The sequence below is a fragment of the Heloderma suspectum genome, chromosome 1 (assembly GCF_057233095.1).
Source record: "Heloderma suspectum isolate Gila_16-S chromosome 1, 16-S_ref, whole genome shotgun sequence".
NCBI lineage: Eukaryota > Metazoa > Chordata > Lepidosauria > Squamata > Helodermatidae > Heloderma > Heloderma suspectum.
The window spans coordinates 373216477-373237578 of record NC_139458.1 but is presented as its reverse complement, the minus strand read 5'-3'; the positions used below and the strand labels follow the sequence as shown (position 1 = coordinate 373237578).

Genomic DNA, 21102 nt, shown 5'->3' with positions numbered 1-21102 from the left:
ACCCTGCTTATTTAACTTATATGCAGAGTACATCATGAGAAATGCCGGGTTGGATGAATCACAGGTCGGAATTAAGATTGCCGGGAGAATTATCAACAACCTCAGATATGCAGACGATACAACCCTAATGGCAGAAAGCGAAGAGGATCTAAAGAGCCTCTTGTTGAGGGTGAAAGCGCAAAGCGGAGAGTGCAAAAGCTGGTTTGAAAGTCAACATTAAAAAAACGAAGATCATGGCATCTGGCCCCATCCCTTCCTGGCATATAGAAGTGGAAGAAATGGAAGCACTGACAGATTTTATTTTCTTGGGCTCCAAGATCACCACAGATGGTGACTGTAGCCATGAAATTAAAAGACGCTTGCTCCTTGGGAGGAAAGCTATGGCCAACCTAGACAGCATAGTAAGAAGCAGAGACATCACCTTGCCGACAAAGATTCGTACAATCAAAGCTATGGTTTTCCCAGTAGCAACGTATGGCTGTGAGAGCTGGACTATAAGGAAGGCTGGGTGCCGAAGAATTGATGCTTTTGAACTGTGGTGCTGGAGAAGACTCTTACGAGTCCCCTGGACTGCAAGGAGGTCCAATCAGTCAATCCTAAAGGAAATCAACCCTGAGTACTCATTGGAAGGACAGATACTGGAGCTGAAGCTCAACTATTTTGGCCACCTAATGCGAAGAGAAAACTTCCTGGAAAAGACCCTGATGCTGGGAAAGATTGAAGGCAAAAGGAGAAGGGGACGGCAGAGGATGAGATGGCTAGATAGCATCACCGATGCAATGAATATGAACTTGAGTACACTCCAGGAGAGAGCGGAGGACAGGAAGGCCTGGCATGCTATAGTTCATGGGGTCACGAAGAGTCGGACACGACTTAACGACTGAACAACAAATAACACAGTTAGAATTGAGTATGGATGTCTCCTAGCAGTAGGCAGGCATTGATTTGCTGTCAGAGAACATAATGAATGCCAAAGTTATTGTTACAAAATTACATTGTTGCTAGTGTACATCTTCCTTTTTCTTTGCTTTCTTCCTTTCCCATGTTTTCTTTTATCTTTCTTTAGTCTTTTCCCCCTGAATCTGATCCCATTTTAAACTAGCATGCCCCAACCTAGATTTAGTGGTGTAATATGCTATGTCACCATGTAAGACACCAGAGTAATTGTGTAAGGCTGCTCTTTATCCGCTGTGGTGATGCCAGTTGTTACGCTAGAACTGCCCCTTAAGCCTGTGGAATTGGAATGGCAATAATACTTGATGTACCAAATTTTGTGGGACAGAATGTAAAGCCTTATGCCTGGTACCCTTCATACATGATATCCTATATACCAGCAATATGAGAGTAACACAGGTTGGTGTAGCACTGTAACAGGCAGGTAGCAGTTGCTGTGGACCATCTTAAAGACTGATATGCCAGTGTAGCAAAACTAACAATAGTTTGTACTCTTTTGAAATATTCCAAACTTGATTCAAAATCTAGATGTGTTGGCTTGATTTCTGAGATCCATCTATATATGTCAAAAGAAATGGTGGAGGGATCACAGGGATCAGATGTACATACATATAATCCACTCTCCTTTTTACATTATGCCTGCAGATGTGGGGCCAAGAAAACCCATTGCTCAATAGGGACTGTACAATCCAGGTGGAGGATAGAACTTGAACTAGGAGGGGGAAGAGTAGGGTGCCCTTAATGAAACCCTAATCTATTTTAATAAAATTGTTGGCCCTACTGTAAACTTCTAAAGCAGTAGCTAACGGGGTCATCATAAAAGGTCGGGGGACAGTGTTCCATGACCCCCATGTAATTCAAGCACTGGCACTATTGTGCATCTCACCTTAACTTACTTTGTGCCTCACCATTTGATGTTTTTTACTTGTCAGTTTTTAGAAGCTCCAGGCATTCCAATAAATTGTCGGATAAAACTTTATGTTTATGAATGGAGCCATGTGCAATCAACCATGTTTGAAGCAGAGAGTACAGAAAGATTCTACAAACTGATGCATGGGCCCGTGATGTGAAGAAAGAATGCTATTGTATGGTGGAACATGAACTGACAATAGGAACAAAATTGCCACATCATTTCCCAAGAATAATCTCATTAACTGGAGCAGTATCCACCTCTTTCTGACTAAACTGATGATGACATCATTATACTCCATACACTCGCCATACTTCCTGAAGTCTGCTATCACTGGCTGCAATAGAGAAAAAAATACCCTGCTATATGCCTCTTCATTTGCTTTCCTTAATTTTTAGTGAGGTATATGTATTCAAACCTTCACAGTCTCTGTGACACCGGGGTCATCTAACATTTTTTCCTTTCATTATAGACAGTGATTTCAAGGCTTCCAAATCATGTGAAATTCTATCAGGCTGAAGGTGGAGGTGCAAATATTACTTTGCAAATGGATTTAGAGAGAATAGCACGCATCAATTAACCTATTTTAAATTGTGAGGAACTGGGAATGATCGTCATTTTCTTTACTCTGTATTACATTTTTAATCTGAACTCATGAGAGGAAGAATAAAACGATAATTTTATTATAGCCAGTGTAGTGTAGTGGTGAGAGTGACGGACTGGGAGCCGGGAGATCCGGGTTCTAGTCCCCACTTGGCCATGGAAGCTCACTGGGTGACTTTGGGCCAGTCACACACTCTCAGCCCAACCTACCTCACAGGGTTGTTGTTGTGAGGATACAACGGTGAGGAGGAGGAGAATGTAAGCCGCCTTGAGTTCCTTGCGAGAGGGAGAAAGGCGGGGTATAAATGCAATAAATAAATAAATAAATATAATTACTTAGCTTGGAAAGTGAAAAAAAGGGAAGGTTCTGAGAGGAGTACTCTGAGATGCAGGACTTTAAAAATATCTATTCCCTACCTAGAAAGCTTGAGTCTCCTTATAACATGAAAATAACTCTCTTATAACTCCCTTATAATATGAAAATACACAGGATGCTCAAGAAAATGAATGAATGAGAATTGCATTTCAAACTAAATAAATTAACAAATTCTTCCAAAACTAAAACCAAAACCAAACCAGCTAGTAATATTAATTGCCACAGGAGATTATCTAGGAAAATACACAATCCAGTTTCTTGTTTTACAAAATGATGTCTAAAATAATTGTATGGATAAAAAATAAAGTGTGTGTATGTGTGTTTTAGTGTTTGGAGAACATGTTTTTCCAAGATATGTTGAATCCCTGTCTGCAATGTAGTCAATGCTTTATAATACACTGAAAATGAAACCATGTTTTAATATTTAGTGGTTTTGTTTTAAATTGTAAGGATATTTTAATACATTTATGAGCTCCTATAGCTCCTAGGAGGAAAGATAGTGTTTTAAAATAAATGTTATAATGTTTTAAAATAAAAACAAATAGATAACAAACTCATGTGTATACAGGGTCAGGAGGCAAACCTGGGCTCCTGGGTTTTCTGACTCAGGAAACAACTTGTGCTACTTATGTTAGAGAAAGGCGGAATTAACCAGACATGGAACAACCGAGTGGTTCAAAATTGGGAAAGGAGTACGACAAGTCTGCATATTGTCGCCCTGCTTATTTAACTTATATGCAGAGTACATCATGAGAAACGCCGGGTTGGATGAATCACAGGTCGGAATTAAGATTGCCAGGAGAATTATCAACAACCTCCGATATGCAGACCATACCACCCTCATGGCAGAAAGCGAAGAGGATCTAAAGAGCCTCTTGTTGAGGGTGAAAGAGGAGAGTGCAAAAGCTGGTTTGAAAGTCAACATTAAAAAAACGAAGATCATGGCATCTGGCCCCATCCCTTCCTGGCATATAGAAGGGGAAGAAATGGAAGCAGTGACAGATTTTACTTTCTTTTCTTGGGCTCCAAGATCACCGCAGACGGTGACTGTAGCCATGAAATTAAAAGATGCTTGCTCCTTGGGAGGAAAGCTATGGCAAACCTAGACAGCATAGTAAGAAGCAGAGACATCACCTTTCTGACAAAGGTCCGTCAAATCAAAGCTATGGTTTTCCCATTAGTAATGTATGGCTGTGAGAGCTGGACTATAAGGAAGGCTGAGCGCCGAAGAATTGATGCTTTCGAACTGTGGTGCTGGAGAAGACTCTTACGAGTCCCCTGGACTGCAAGGAGGTCCAATCAGTCCATCCTAAAGGAAATCAACCCTGAGTGCTCATTGGAAGGACAGATACTGAAGCTGAAGCTCCAATATTTTGGCCACCTAATGCGAAGAGAAAAGTCTCTGGAAAAGACCCTGATGCTGGGAAAGACTGAAGGCAAAAGCAAAAGGGGACGGCAGAGGATGAGATGGCTAGATAGCATCACCGATGCAATGAATATGAACTTGAGCACACTCTGGGAGAGAGCGCAGGACAGGAAGGCCTGGCACGCTATGGTCCATGGGGTCACGAAGAGTCGGACACGACTGAACGACTGAACAACAACAACAACAAGCAACTTGTTTTCTCTCAAAACTGCTTCAGGAGTACTGCAGACAAAACTGAAGTTCTGTACACTGTTATGCAGGAGGGTTTCAACAACATTCAGGGATGCTGAGAACAATGGGAACTACATTTCCTATTATAGCATTCTTGGATGGTGCCAACACCATGTGCACCTGTGTCCTGGAACTTAGTCCATGCTGTGGGATGTCTCCCCATAGAAAACAATACTTCCTGCCACCTCACCTGGCATTTGGTAAGCCTTCCAAAGAGACAGGATGGCATGGAGTGCCCATTTTGCTACCCAAATGCTATGGAAGGGTCTGGGGACATTGGGTCTGTAAAGGTTAATTTCAGATTGGGTCAGACCCTGAAAGGTCAACATGGGTGGGTGGGTGGTGAGGGAACCAGCACCTAAAATCTAATGTCTGAATCCTCTCTCCCTGGCCAGTTCAGAGTTCACTGCAACTCTAATGTTTGAGACTCAGATGTATAACAATACTTCGTGAAAAAGGAAGAATAACACATAATTGACAGCATCCAATACTGCCACTGTACAATACTGCTGTGTTTAGAGCTGGCAGCATTGGATACTGCCCAATAAGTTTGAATAAGCAGATTAGAATATAAGTTTAAATAACCCTGCTCTAATTGATCCACCAAATGTTTGCTCACATAGAATGGCTTTACTCTGGCATGATTGGATATGGTTCTGGCTAGCATCCATGAGAAGAAAGTTACATAACTGAAGAACAGCTCCTGAATGGCTACTACATATCCATGGATTATATGGGTCTGTATATTAAATGAAGAAACTATCCCTAGAATCTGTTGCTGGACTCCACAGGGAGAAGATACTCTAGAAACCCTTGTGACAATGCAAGGGAATCTGGACTATGCTCTTACCTTGCACAAGGCTCACCAAGGTTTAAGACAATGCACACTGCCTCTGACCTGACTGGGTCAAACTTGAATTGTAATGGAAAACTTTATTCTCTTGTGCTGTCACAAGTCTCTTGGGGTAGGGTATGTAAATCCTATGTACACCAGTTGCTGGGGAACATGGGCAGGAGGGTGCTGTTGCACTCATGTCTTGCTTGTGGGTTTCCTGTTGACAGCTGGGTGGCCACTGTGTGAACAGAATGCTGGACTAGATGGACCCTTCATCTGATCCAGCATGGCTCTTCTTATGTTCTTATGTTCTTAGAAGGAGAGCTCTTGGTGTGGGGCCCAGTCAAACTGGAGGTCGCACTTTTCCCCTCCACTCTAGCTGGGCCCTGTGCTAAGTGAGAACTGGAATGGCAACTCTCTGATTGGTGAGTGGGACCCTTAACAGACCTGGGTCTGTGCAACAGCCCAACCCCATTGGCCTTGGGTACCAGCCACTCTTCCATCCCTCTAAACTTACTAGTTACTGTATTGCCTCATTTTTTATAGTAGAGCCCTGAAGATAAATGGAACCAAATGGTAGCACTCTTCCTGTTCCCCCTCAAATCTGTCCCCAAAGACTGCCTATTGTACAAATTCTCCGAAAAAGGTTCTCCAGCACATGTACCTACACAAAAGATGTTCCAGTAATTGTACAGATTTATTACAGAAAACAATACTAAACAGCTATATTACATGTCAGCTTTAAAGCTTGTGAAAAGCAACTAAACACATGTGTAAGACCAGTACATAAATTAGCTCAATAAAATAGCTTTGTAAATATTTATGTACTCAGTGCTCTCAGTTTCATGCTTGCTTCCTTTACCTTCTCCTCTTAAATTTCCCCTCTCTTTAGTTTATGGCAGTGAGTGGTTTGGGTTGTCTGCCTGACATTGCTTAATTACTCACTGCTTCCTCTGGTATCATATACCATAATCCTAAATCTTCACAGCCTCTGATTACCTTAGGAATTGGATGCAGTTATTAAACAGGTCTCAGTAGAACTGTTGTGGGAGTAAGGGAGGGACTCTGCATGATGAAATTACTGCTTCAGTAGTAGCAACCCATTGGAGCCGGCAGACCGGCAAAGCAGGCAAAGGTCCAATCCCCACTGCTGGGGAAAGAGTCCACACGGTGCCATGCTGTGCTACTTTCTTTCCCTTCCTTGCAGCAGCCACTGTTATTTCTGGTGCCTTCTTGCTCAGCCAGCTGGCCACATGAGTTTCAGTAAACTAGGAGAAGCCATACAGACAACTGTTCTGCTTTCTCTGAGGCGCTGGAAGAGGCTGCAAATGTATTTATTTAATTAATTCAATGTTGTATAAATACATTTCTATAGGCATTGCTCAAAACATAATAACAACTCAAAAAATGCAAATAGAACCCCAATAAAAACAATCCGCAATTATAAAACGAATAAAGATGTCAACACAACTAAAATGATGGTCAGATATAAAAGTTAAAACCACATTGTTGTTGTTGTTCAGTCGTTCAGTCGTGTCCGACTCTTCGTGACCCCATGGACCATAGCACGCCAGGCCTTCCTGTCCTGCGCTCTCTCCCGGAGCGTGCTCAAGTTCATATTCATTGCATCCGTGATGCTATCTAGCCATCTCATCCTCTGCCGTCCCCTTCTCCTTTTGCCTTCAGTCTTTCCCAGCATCAGGGTCTTTTCCAGGGAGTTTTCTCTTCGCATTAGGTGGCCAAAATATTGGAGCTTCAGCTTCATTATCTGTCCTTCCAATGAGCACTCAGGGTTGATTTCCTTTAGGATGGACTGATTGGACCTCCTTGCAGTCCAGGGGACTCGTAAGAGTCTTCTCCAGCACCACAGTTCGAAAGCATCAATTCTTCGGCGCTCAGCCTTCCTTATAGTCCAGCTCTCACAGCCATACATTACTACTGGGAAAACCATAGCTTTGATTAGACGGACCTTTGTCGGCAAGGTGATGTCTCTGCTTCTTACTATGCTGTCTAGGTTGGCCATAGCTTTCCTCCCAAGGAGCAAGCATCTTTTAATTTCATGGCTACAGTCACCGTCTGCGGTGTAAAACCACATTGCAGGGACTAAAATAATAAAAATTAAACACTAAAATTACTAAAATGCTTAAAAACACTTTGAAAGCCTGGGAGAACAAAAAGGTCTTAAGGAGCAATCTTATGTCCCCTAGACAGCATCTTGGAGACATAGGATTGTTGGGTTTCCCGGCCTTTCCAGCCCTGGCTTGTTGTGACATGCAGCCATAGCCACTATATTTGGGATGATTTTATGTATTCATTTTCTTCCCCATTACTATCTTACCTTTCCATCCATTGGGTTCACAAGGTGACTGTGAGGTCATATAAAAATTATATCTATGGCATTTAGTCTGTGGTAGATCATTGAGTCATGCAAGTCAAATGAGGTGAGGCGGGTGGCTACTAAGGAGAAGGCCTTTTCCACTGTGACACCCTGGCTGTGGAATGAGCTTCCCAGTGACACTCACCTGGCACATACATTGTGGTCTTTTCAGCACCAGGTGAAGACCTTTTTTTCCAAGGCATTTTAGTCTTTCAGTTTCTGTTTTTTTTAAAAAATGTGTTAATTGTATTTTTAAATCTTTTTTACTTTGGTTTTATACTATAGTTTTAAACTTTTAAAAGTGTTATGTTCTATTGTGCTGTATTTTATGGTTTTAATTGTTGTGAACCGCCCAGAGAGCTTCAGCTATTGGATGGTATAGAAATATGATAGATAGATAGACAGACAGACAGACAGACAGACAGATTAAAAATAAATAAGTCAGTACTTAATGCTGCAGTTCTCAAGTGACAGACATGCATGTGCGGATCAGGTTGAAACAGTGAAAGCCTTTCCACGGGGTAAAATGAAAAATCACAAGGTGTCGTATCATGAAAAAGCTAGAAAGCAAGAATATTTGAAAAAGTTGTTAATGTGACCTTAGAACACATTGCTCATTTATCATTCAAAAGAGCATTCTACCATGTAAATATGGAGGGGAAATCACCTCATGCTGATCTGTTGACTTCAGCCCCCTTCCTATGTATACATCAGTCCCCTCTATATGTAGAAATAAAACTACAGAGGTATAGACCATTGATATTACGTTGACATGGGCCAATGGTTACTATTCAGTTTTGTAAAAAAATGGGGGGGGCAGGACTGATAACAGTAGAGTTTGTATCTTATCGTCTTTCCGCTGCTCTGACTAGACAACTTCGAAGATCTTTCAGGGGGTAAAATTGCATGAAGAGTTGCCAAGAAGAATTGATTAATGTTTGGTCAAATGTGTTGTTTTCCTTTGCTGAATGACACTGATCCTGAATAGTTCAGACCACTGTACAAATCTTGCAAGGACCGAGTGATTGACTTTAAAACACTGACATTTCCAGTACATATTGCAGGTAATTAGTGACACCAGGGCATTACATGTGTTCCTTCTGCTGCAAACAAGCAGCCTAGCTCAGTCTTCATCTCTGCGTGAGCATAAATCAGTACTAATGGCAGTGCAGTTAATAGGGAGTACTGAACTCATCAAATTAGTGGGAAGGAAAGCATAAATTGTTACAGCCATCCTGGACCTCTATGCTTTTAAAGCGTTGCCAGAAGCAAAAGTATGCACAAATACTTGCTCAGGTTTGCTTCAGTATATTTTCCCAGAATGAAATTGCGTAGCCAGAGGACCCAGAAAACAGATAAAGATGAACATCTTACCTTATAGTTCTTGTTCTTAGTGGTGTCATTGACATTTTATCCAGTAGCTGTTCGATGTTCATTATCGAGGGATCCTAACAGTGCCCCTGTAAGGTTGGCCGGTATTACTGTGCCCATATGATAAATGGAAGGCTGAGAAATAGTAGTTTGTCTCAAGCTAATCACTGGATTTACGGCTGAGGTAAGATTTAGCCTGGGGGCTTCCTGGCTAACACTCTCAGCCACTCTGCTGTACCAGCTTTCTTGGGTCAGTTTGCTTAGGTCTGATGGCTTAGACCAGTTCGCTTGGGTTTGATGGCCCTTAATGGCCCTCCAGATCTGTTGTACTACATATCCCATCATCCCCAATCAGCATGGCCATCCAGTTGTAGTCCCAGGTTGAGGAAGCCTCGTTTAGACATTGCAAAACTATATCCGCTCACACATTTTGTGTTTCAAAGCATGACTTAGGAAATGTAAGCCTGAAGTCACCCTCTGAGTCAAAGCTCTGGGCATGCTTCCCCGAAAGTGCCTCGACTCCTGCACCAGTCTCTGCAAAAGAATAGAGACTCAGGCTCCACACTGAAAAATCTCTGGTGCAAATGAAATTGCCCAGTGCTACTGAGTCTGGAAGTCTCTTTGTTTCACACCAAATGCAGTCGGAGCTATTGTATGGCCTAGCTGGAGTGTGTGGATTAATCCCATCCCTGTCACTTTTTAACAGGATAATGTAAAAGCCATTCTATAGAGACAGAAAACAATAATTTGTTAATTCTCCTCAGTATTTCACACTCCTCCACAGTGTAGCTAATTTTCCTCTGAATGCCTCATTAAAATTCACAGCGGCTTTGCAGACCCACCCTAATAGCCCTCCACTGAGGCCAGAACTGTGAAGGTGAGAGCTGACAAAGATGCAATGATTTTTATCCCTTCCATGCTTCCAGGTTTTATTATTCCGGCTTCCATCCTTTGAGGGCTGTGCAGATGATGAGAGTGGCCAAACTGCAGTACAGCCAGAACATGTTTTCTCAGGCTCTGGAAACCTTGAAGCAGGTCAGTTTTGCACACAATGTTTCTGCCATTTTCCCTTTCCTTGTCCTCTTAATCATCTTTCCCAATCCACTGTCATCTTCCCAAGTATTTTCCACACCTTCTAGCTCACCCCTTTTTAAATGTCTTCTGCCGGTACCCCTCCTCTTTTTTATCTACACCAGCTCCTTAGGCAATAGTTGCAAAGTAAGGTGATGGGTCATTGCTGCTTACATAGTTTCCAGGGGTGACTTCCTTTAATATCAGTTATGTTGGTAATTACCGTTCAGTAGCTGGGGAGTGTCATTAATCACCCCCTAACCTTGAATGGCAAATAGCTATTAAGTTGGATGAACGAAATACTATTTCAGTGCCTTAGTCTGTTCCTCATCCTCCTATTTAAATATTGATCATGTTCTGCATCTAGCAGAGTGGGGAAGGTAAGATAAGGAGTAGATGAAAACATATGTGTCGGTGGTCATAGGCAAGACATGTCATTTTAGTAAGAGGTATGAAACCCATCTGAAACATGTAGACTGGGGTTTTGACATAAAAATGGAAAAATAAAATCTTAAAGGGGTAGGTTGATGTCAGTGACGGCTGATGCTTAAAATAAGATCCTCAACTGATATATTTGAGTTGAAACTTATCAAGCCTCCATTTTAAAGGTCTGTCCTTTGGAACTGTGTACAGTGAATTCTGGTTTGTAATTCAGTGTCTTGTGAAAGTTATTGTGAGCGGAAGGATGCTCATCTCACTTCCTCATTGGTGACCTTCCAGAAGCTAGTAAAGACCTTTTTTAGGAAGACAATGGGCATGTAATTCCTTAATTATTTTTGTTATTTTTAAGTTGTTATTATTGTTGTTAGCCACCTTGGAATCCTAGGAGAAAAGGTGGGGTAAAATGTTTTAAATTAAATAAACAAATAATAGTGCCCAAATCCTACAGTGTGCCACCCACAATATTTCTACAACTCAGTCTTGCCATTTTAGAATCACTCGTACAGAAGATATTGGACTGTGTGTAATGCCATGTTTTTATTTACTTGTTTTTTATTAAAATATTTCTATCCCACCTTTCAGTCCTTCATAGGGCTCACAAGGTGGCTCACCATCACAGATGAAAACAGCTAGCTAAACCCCGAGCCAGATGTTGCTCTCAGAAATGTTAATTTCAGAAATCTTGAATAACAACACAACCACACAGGTTCCCATGGTTTTCTCCTGTTGCTACCCTGCAGCAACACACGCATGCACGCGCATGTGCACGCGCACACACACACACAGGGAAATGGTCCTCTATTTCATATATCTCTTTCCCCTACAACTTCCAAATATTATTTAGGTGGTACAAAATAGAGGAGGTACAGATTTCTTTTTTTAAATTTAAAGAAACATGTCAAACAAGAACACAACCTCTCTGCAGGCTGCACATAGAAAGCTAGCAAATCAGGAAGGGATCTAGCCTGCAAGAACTGAACCACATGATCTATAAAGATTGGTTCTTAGTAAATGCAATTTGATAAGAATACATTAAATACTCTGCTGATAAATTGAGAGCTTACATCCTGGCATCTATTCTATCTGTATCAATCCTCTACTGAGAAAAACAAAGGAACATAAATATAAATCCCTTCTGCACCAGAATGATGCCTGGCTCTTTCTGACTCTGCTTCATTTGAACTGATTCTTTCCAGCTTACCCCGTGCATTATTAACTACATGTGTGATGAAAGTCAAATGAATGTGGCTTTCTAGGCATTTGTCCTTCCTTTGCCATCTCTAACAGGCATTCGCTTTAATCAAGGGACAAAGGAGAAACAGGAGTGATTTTCCCAATACCCTGCTCTTCGCTTTGTAGCACATCAGCATGATGGAGCTTGCTTCTGCCTTTCATCTTGACTGAGTGGTATAGCAGCATATTTGCATACTGTTACATGCATCTCTGATGTTAGGTACTCTGTCCAATCCCAATGCAAATCAGACACAAGTGAAAGTGCTGGGCTTTTATTTGTATTCAGAGACACATTCATGCCAATTATCTAATGAGGCTCTATATTCTTGGGCATATTTGTGTGCTAAGGATAGTTTCTCATTAAAAAAAACCCTAATTCCTTAAATCACAGGAGAGCCATTGGTTCTAGAGTTCAACAATAACTATGAATCTTCATCACATGGAGGAAGACAGAAGCAACTTCTGTGTTATGGCTTCTGTATGCCATTGTAACATTTAGCTCAATGTCTCAATCACTGCATGTGCGTTTTCTGTTTAACCTTTGTACATATTCAATTACCAAAAAATCCTGCCGGTTTAAGACAAGAGTTGCATGTTCACTGAAGCTCCACAAAGCCAGGACATTGGAAGCTAAGGCTGATACCTTAATGGATGTACCCTGTGATCAGTAAGGATGTTGTGCAATGTTAGAAATTAAGCTTGCTTACCACTTACCCTCCATGTACCCAGATCCAAATGGGAAGAATGGAGTGCCTGAACCTTACTGTATTACTAGAGGAATCCTGTGAGTTGACACATGCACATTTGTTGATGATATCAGTAGATGGTGTACTGATTAACTAATGGTAATCATGATTTCATTTCAACATACATACTTAAAGGGGGCGGGGTTAGGTGTACACTCAAACGCACAATAAATGCATGTTAGAACAAATCAGAAGCATAAAAGTGGGGTAATACTTTTATTAATATTACCCTACTATTAGGGTAATACTAATAGCCCAGAGTCACAAACTAGGGAGCCAGCTTCCCCGTTATCTAAAAAGCTTCTTTGTGCTGAATTATAATAAACAAAGATTTATTGCAGCCTTTCCCAACCTGGTGCCCTGCAGATGTTTTGGACTACAACTCTATGCATTCCTGACCATTGGCCTGACCCTGACCTGGGGCTGATGGGAGTTGCAGTCCAAAACATCTGGATGGCACCAGGTTGGAGAAGACTGGTTTATTGGAACCCTATTCCTGCAGTTTATAATGAAGGTAAATGGAGGTTGCAATTTTGTTCTGACTTATGAGTAGAGTGTAGAGATGGGTGAGAAATTCACATTTTAATACGAACTTACCAAATTCGCACTACCCGAACCTACGCATGAACCGAAATGCAATGATACCACAATATTTGCACTTTCCCAAAGTTTCCATTCCAGTTCGCACATCAAAAATGTGCACAAAAGGGCAAAAAACAGGGAGAAATGTGGACAGATATTCACACATTAGGAAGATGTACTCACACAAATAGGCATATTAGAACAAAGTGCGCACAAAACTACATTATACTAGGGAAATATATGTAGAAATAACTGCCAACCAGAAAGAAGCCACCACATACATTCACCATGGAAATTATCATGTTTGTAAATTTGATCACTAAAATAAAGAAGCACCCATCTGAACTGGATATTGTAACACTGATTGATATTGGTGCCTTTTTATTTATTAGCATAGCCACACCTTTAGCTTTCCTGGAGTTACCACTAACATAAACTTCCCCTACCCAATCTTCGCAAAGTCTGTCCTTATCTTCCACCAAAAGGTGAGTTTCTTGTAAGAAAGCAACATCTGTTTTTAACTTCTTGGGTTTGGAAAGCACTTGTTTTCTCTTATTAAGACTGTCTAGCCCCCTAACATTCCAGGTAATAATGTTCAAAGACATGATAATTCACAAATTAGAGACAGCCTCCAAAAATTATATATCTGAAACACTTATTTACACCCACCATCCTAACCATCCCACACCATTTATAAAGCCTAAAAGAGATTTCACTTATGTGAAGTCTGAACTACATAGATTCCTTTTTCCTTGTGTGTTGTGTCTTTTTAGATTGTAACCCTGCAGGCTGGGACTATCTTGTTTAACTGATTATATGTAAGCCACTCTGGGAGCCTTTTTGGCTGAGGAGCAGCATAAAACTACTTCAAACAAGCAAGCAAGCAAACAAACAAATAAATAAAGGCTTCTGCCTTTTCCAAATGGTGGGATATATCAAGATGCAAGCTGAAATTACACAAGATGTTACAAATGGGCAAAAGAGAGAAAGAAAAAGAAAAGAAAAAAAGATCATTCCAGCCAGAGCAGTTGAGAGGCATACTATAAAGAATGATGAATTGCCTGTCTTTGTTTTCCTCTTTACTTCAGGCTTATGATATTATGAAAGTGACCCATGGGACAGAGCACAGCCTAGTACAAGACTTGATGATGCTTAAGGAAGACTGTGAAGCTGGCCTGCCATTTGAATAAGGAACATCTGCAAGCCACTGATCTACAGAAGGAAAATAGAGAGAAGACACAGGAGAAAGCAAATGTCTTCCTAGACTGCCCATGTGGCAGTAAAATCTCCATACGTGTAGGCCAGATTCCATTGATCTCAGTACAGCTAGGAGAAAGTCCCAGTCTTGTTTTGTTTTGTTTTCTTGTATAAATTCTATGCTATTACTTCTGCTAATTCTCCAAGTGAAGTTCTCACCAGTTGATAATTTCAGCAGAAATCTGTTGCCTGCTAAGTAGAAACCTGAACAATTCCTGCTGAAGTAAAATTAACTTACTAATTAAAAGCATAGAAAATGCTATTTTGTGTAAATAATATTATTTGTTGATCATAGTTTTTTAGGTACCCTCTCTATGCCTTGAGCTATGTTATTAGATGGGATACATTTAAATAATAGAGCCAAATACCTTTAAGCATTGGAAATATTTGTACTCAATTTCCACTACTTTTTCTCCTACGTTGCATTGCTTCCTTCTGTCCCACATTTTGTCTTTTCCAGACATGGAATGGTCCTTTGCCTAGAATGGCTACTGTTAGTTGGCTAATCATGAAATTAGCATATTACCCATGAGAAAGCCTCATTGAACAGAGTGGACTTACTTCCAAGTAACATGCATAGGATTGCACTATTAATCTACTTAATCATTCGAACACCAAGTTGCCCAAGAGTGTGATTTCATGTCCACTACTTCTGGAACATTGATGGCCAGTTCTTACCATATGCAAAGCAATTGTTTACGTGCGTTCATATCTCCTTTTGTAACTATGAAATGTCTAGAAAACAAGGAACTGTCTTATTCCATTTCAGACCAATGGGAAGTCTAGCTTTGACTCTCCAGAGTGTTAGACAGAGCTTCTTCCTATTTCTCCTACCATAAGCTGCACAATATAGGTATTGAAACTGGGACTGCACACACCAGAAACTGAATCTGAGATACCCAACAATCTGCACTGATACTAGAAATTACATTATGAAGCTAGTAATAGAGAGTAACTTGCTTGCTTCGTACAGTAACAGTGTTACGTACTCTCATCTCCCCCACTCCCCCATTTGGCCCCTTCTCAGAAAAGTCTTTTAGAATACGCAGAGAAAGTGCCATGTTAAGAGATCACTTCAGCTCCTACCCACTGAAAGAAGGGCCTTAGCATTGGGGAAGATTTCTGTCTGAAACCCTTGAGAGCCACTGCCAGTCAGTGTAGACCAGTGTTTCCCAGACTTTTCTGTGGAACCCCGGTTTCACATGGTGTGCCTGGGGGGGGGGGTGATTAGTGTGGCAAGCAGTGCAGCCAGGAGGAAAGCCACCCCGAAAAGCACCTGGCAGCACCCTTGGATGGACCATTGCCCTGACTTACTGGGTTCCTCACAGTCATTTCTGGAAAAGTGAGGGCTTCCTGCTCAGTGAGATATTTGGGGCAATGCTGTTGCTCTTTATTTTTAACCCTTCAATGGATGTTAACCAAGCCAAACATTAATAGGAGAAATTTAAATAGAAACCGTTTAAGTGGCTTCAAAACCTCCCTTAAGATGTCTCTCCCCCCACCCACCCCAGCTGGACAATTTACTGCTGTCTCCATGTCCATGGCTGCCACTTCATTAATCTTGAGTCAGCTTCTCTGGGCACAGTTTACAGCCGCAGCTCATGAATGCCAATGCTAGAGAGTAATCTCCTCTCAAGGTGTTTCAGCAAGTTACAGCAAATGAAGCATCATGCTCGTGCCTGGGAGATACCAGAGCCTAACAATAGACACATTTGCACTGCAGAGCCATTCTGGCTGCATAGCCACGTCTGCAGCCAAAGGCTGAGTCATGTCAGACACCCGAGGAGTACAGTGATCCAGGGGGAATAATCACTGCTTGATTTACACAAAAAATAAAAATGATGTTACGAAAAGAATTACATAGAAGAATGGCCAAACACAGGCATTTAGGGCCAAACTAGACACAATGCACATCAATTGCATGAATCCAATTAAAGTGCACTTTTAACTGAAGACTGGAGCTGCAGGGAGAACCACAGCAAGATTGAGAGCACAGGGAAAGGGGAAGGGAGTTTAACCCTTTTCCCACCACGGTACCTACAGAAATCTTGCCCAAGCTGCTATTTGCATCGGGGGAGGGGGAAGCTCCATGTCCCCTTCCCTGTCCCCACGATCCCTCTTCTCTTCCCACAGGTGCATACACACACACACGGTGTTTGACGTACACTTTAATTACATTCACACAATTAAGGCACAATCCTATGCTTGTTTAGAGAGGAAAAAAATCCTACAACTCCCAGCATTTCCCAGCCAGCATGGCTGGCTGGGCAACGCTAGAACTTGTAGAACTTTTTTCTAGCTAAACATGCATACGATTGCACCTTAACATTCTACCTAGTGGGCAGGTTAGTGGAATTACTGCAACTGTATTGTGAATTTCAGGAAATTCTGAATCTGCTTTGTGCTGCTGTGCTATTGCAAGGTGTTAAAGGACAGCTTGTCTACCATTTACTGCTGCTGCTGTCTGCCTATTGGAGATGATGCCCTGCTGAAAGGATAAACCCAGAAAATTGCCATCTAAATATCCCAAATGTAAGCTGTACTTCATGCATTTTCCCCACTTCCCTATTGCTGGGCCCTCTTTGTGAGAGGCTTGCATTGAGAATTGCTGATATATGAGCACATATGTCCTTGAAGCTTCAGAGATCTAATACCCTAAGGACATAAGAAGAGCCATGCTGGACCAGACCAAATGTCCATGCAGTCCAGCATTCTGTGCACTAGTGACTAACCAGCTGTCGACTGGGAACACACAAGCAGGACACGAGTGCAGCAGCACCCTCCCACCGATGTTCCCCAGCAACTGGTGTACATAAGCATACTGCCTCGGATACTGAAGGTAGCACATAGCCATCAGGACTAGTAGCCATAGCTTTATCCTTCATGAATTTGTCTAATTCCCCTTTAAAGCCATCCAAATTGGTGGCCATAACTACATCTTGTGGTAGCAAATTCCATAGTTTATGTGCTGTGTGAAGAAGTCCTTCCGTGTATCTGTCCTGAATCTCCCACCAATCACCTTCATGGGATAAGCTGGGTTCTAGTATTATGAGAGTGGGAGATAAATGTCTCCCTGTCCACATTCTCCACACCATGCATAATTCTTTACATACCATGTCTCCCTTTGCTCTCCTTTTTTCCAAGCTAAACACTCCCAGCTGTTTTAAACTTCCCTCATAGGGGAGTTGCCTACGTGTGTAAGGTGCTCACATAAGACCTTGGGATATTAATTTCTGGAGACTCTGCAGAATGGCCATTTGTTGTTGTTTATTCGGTCAGTCACTTCCGACTCTTCGTGACTTCAAGGACTAGCCCACGCCATACCAGACCATTAATACCAGTAATACTACTCATTACACCAGCACAAGTGGAATGGTAATTCTTCCTTTAAAAACAACAACAACACACTACACTACACTATCTAAAAGGTTCTAGCATGGGCTAGAAATGTCTTTGATGAATAAATCTGAATCACATGCCTTAGCAGTCTTGTGTGTTCTCATTAAAATGTTTCAAAACAGGTCACTATGACAGATAGGGAGTTAAGCCTTAGAGAAAGGAGAGTAGATGAATTAATCCACAACTATGGTGAAATTCGAATCCAGCCCCCTTGATCTATGAGCCAGATTATCTAGTGGGCAAGATACTAGATTTTCTGTGCATTCTCAGTAATAGTGAAATCTAAGGTGTGAGTGCAAGGCAGCTTGCACAATGGATATTCCTATTCCCTTTCTTCCCCCTGAAACCTCCTGTACCTCCCAAAGAACGTCCCCAGTAGCCTCCCTACTGAACATTCTGGACTGTGACTTAGGGGGCTGCAGTAGGAGGGGGGAATTGCCCACAGTCAGGTGGAGACTTTGCACGAGCCACCAATCTTCAGGAAGTTCAGGGGGCTACAGGGGTGAGGAGAAGGGAAAGACATGTTACGTGAAACTTCCTTCCGCTTGTGCAAGGTCGCATTCAGTTGTCGGATAGAGCATTGGACACAGCCCATATGAATTAGTGGTGCATCGTTCTTTGTTACCTTGGGGCCAATGGCTAAACCACTAGATCTAATGAGGGAAAGCTTGCACAAACACAGGCTGAACTATGCACTGGCACTCCCTGGCTGTAAGCTTATTTCCCACATGGAGGTTGTCCAAACCTCACATCTTTTGTATTGCTTTTAATTGATTACAGTTTATTTCATTCTTTGTGTTTCTCTCAGCAGGAGAAATAAATGAAACAGACATTTATTTTTGTTTGAGAGTTATTTGCTGGACAATTTAATTTCTGGAGGGTAAGTGCTGTAGAGATGTGGAGCAGCAAAGACAGCAGGGGCATCGTTTTTGTTGTTCTTTTCACCCATTATGGGCTATGCTGGAAAAACAAAAACAGCCAGAGCTTGACAGCTCAGTGAGATTTAAATAAAGGATTGCTCAAAAACGTAATAACAATTCATCAGTTCAAGGAGAGGCAAAGACTCCTGTTTATGAGGTATTTTAACTTGTGTCAAGGGCGTGATACCTGAGTGCAAATGTGTGCAGAATGTATTAGAGATGTAAATTGTTGCTTTTCCCTTTAAGATACATAAAAAGGGGAAGTGCTCAGGTTGTGGCCACTCTTTAAATGCTCTTTAAATGGAAAAAATACAATTTCGTGCACACTTGTGCCCTTCATCCCTGATACAATGTATGTACAAATTGTATGCATCTCTTTCTATGTATTCAAAATCCTGCCAACGCTAAGTTCTTTGACATCCCAGTGGGGTTTTATGGAACAGATTTATGGATGTGATTTTTAAATATAACAGTCCATATATCTAAATGGGCATCCATACAAGATTGATGGCTGTGGGAGATGTGTTCAAATATAGCAAGAGCAGTACAACTATTGCCTATATCTTGACCACTCCTGCCTTAGCCTGTTCCCTTCCTGAAATAAAACCTTTGTGCTTGACCATTTTTCTGCTTAATTCACTTCACTATTTGGATTCATCCCTGTATTTGCCTAGCATAGAGCCAGGTGGAGTAGGACAACAGAGCTAGGACAACAGAGCCTGGTTCCCCCTCCTATGTGATGTACACTTGGTTGGAGGCACACACAAGAAGCTTGTGTGTGCCTCTAATATTCCCATCCAGCTGTCCCCTACACCCAGTTTGGTCAAGGAATGTGTGATATGAGATTGCATTCTTTGACTGAGTAAAGGGAGTGGGTTGGATGGAGATATAGGCGGCATGCCTTCCACTCCACATCAGCCTGGTGTGATACCTGTGCACTTCTTCCATCCATGCATGCTTAGGAGGAAACACTGGGTCTATTATGTGATGTGTCCCACCACCATCTTCACAGGCCAGGCCAGGCCTGGATGAGACCTTAGAGGAAGAACCTACTGCTGGCCCTAGTGTTTACAGGGCTCAAGGGGCATTGAGAGATGTCAATCACCCTTCTTGAGGCTGCATGGTTGGAGGAGCTGAAGCATCCTGATTGGTTCATCCTCCTGTTCCAGATCCATGAGGTTCACCCCCAGCACAGAGGCAGCAGTGTGTCTGGAGGGAGGTGCCGTGCCCACTTGGCAGTGCATCAAAATATCCCTGAGCCCTACTCATTAAGAGGAAGTGTACTCTGGATCAGGGCCCTGATGACAGGCCAGGAAGTGGGGGGGGGGCTGCAAGATCACCTATAAAGCTGCACAGCTGGAGCCTAACCCTTGCTGAAACAACATCTGTCTTTCTCAGCTCCTGGTTGAACAGCACCCCTGCCAACCTGAACTTCCTTGACCCCTAAGAGTGCTCCTGGTAAGACAGGATTTTGAACCACATGGCAAGGGTGGTAGGACTCTCATGCCATATATGTATCTATTGTACCTGATATATATATAGATATGTACACATTCATGGTAGATTGGTCTATTGGTTTAACTATGCATAGTTAAACAATGGAATTTGCTGCCACAGGATGTAGTGATGGCTACACTGTAGCCAATTTGTATAGCTTTAAAAGGGGATTAGACACATTCATGGAGGAGAAGGCTATCAATGGCTACTAGTTCTGATGGCTATATGCTACCTCCAGGATCAGAAGCAGTATGCCTATGTACAGCAGTTGCTGGGGAACATGGGCGGCAGGGTGCTATTGGACTCGTGTCCTACTTGTGGATTTCCCCCAGGCAGCTGGTTGGCCACTGTGAGAATAGAATGCTGGACTAGATGGACCTTTGGTCTTATCCAGCATGGCTCTTCTTACGTTCCTATGATAACTACATGGACTCTTTATGATTAGAAGCAGTATAGCTCTCAATGCCAGATGCTGGGAACATACAACACAGTGGGGATGCGGAAAGAGTGACCTTCCAGATGTTACTTTCAGTTCAGTATAATTTCTCCATTACTCAAAATAGAACCACAACTTCTGTAATATATGGTAACGGCAACTCTTTTCTCCTCCTTACACAGAAGGTGACTCTATTTTCCTGCTTACACAGAGGTTTTACAAAAGCTACGTTTTCAGTTGCATTTGATCTGACAGTTTCCTTTAAATTCATCACAGACAGATATCAGTGGCAGCCAAGGGAGTAAAAAGTCAGAAGAACTGATTTGTTGGAAGATTGGAGAGCGGCTGCCTAGAACATGAACCCAAGGTTTTGCTATTGCTTGTCAGCAATAACACCATCTAACAAGATTTTCTGACTTTGTCATCTGGTATAATTT

The 21102-nt window shown here is 42.0% G+C and overlaps 1 protein-coding gene across 4 annotated transcripts in view; it reads left to right on the top strand.

Annotated features, from left to right (window-relative positions):
• SMYD3 (SET and MYND domain containing 3) overlaps positions 1 to 19657 on the top strand; it is a 551565-nt gene extending 531908 nt beyond the window's left edge. For 2 of the 4 annotated variants that reach the window (XM_084828282.1, XM_084828281.1), the window contains 2 exons: positions 10010 to 10118; positions 14245 to 19657. In XM_084828282.1, the coding sequence (XP_084684408.1) occupies positions 10010 to 10118; positions 14245 to 14346 (211 nt within the window). In that variant the 3' untranslated portion in view covers positions 14347 to 19657. Of the gene's footprint in view, positions 1 to 1886; positions 1913 to 10009; positions 10119 to 14244 lie in introns of those variants that run through there. The other 2 variants (XM_084828283.1, XM_084828291.1) reach the window with 2 other exon arrangements.
• The last annotated feature ends 1445 nt before the right edge of the window (positions 19658 to 21102 follow it).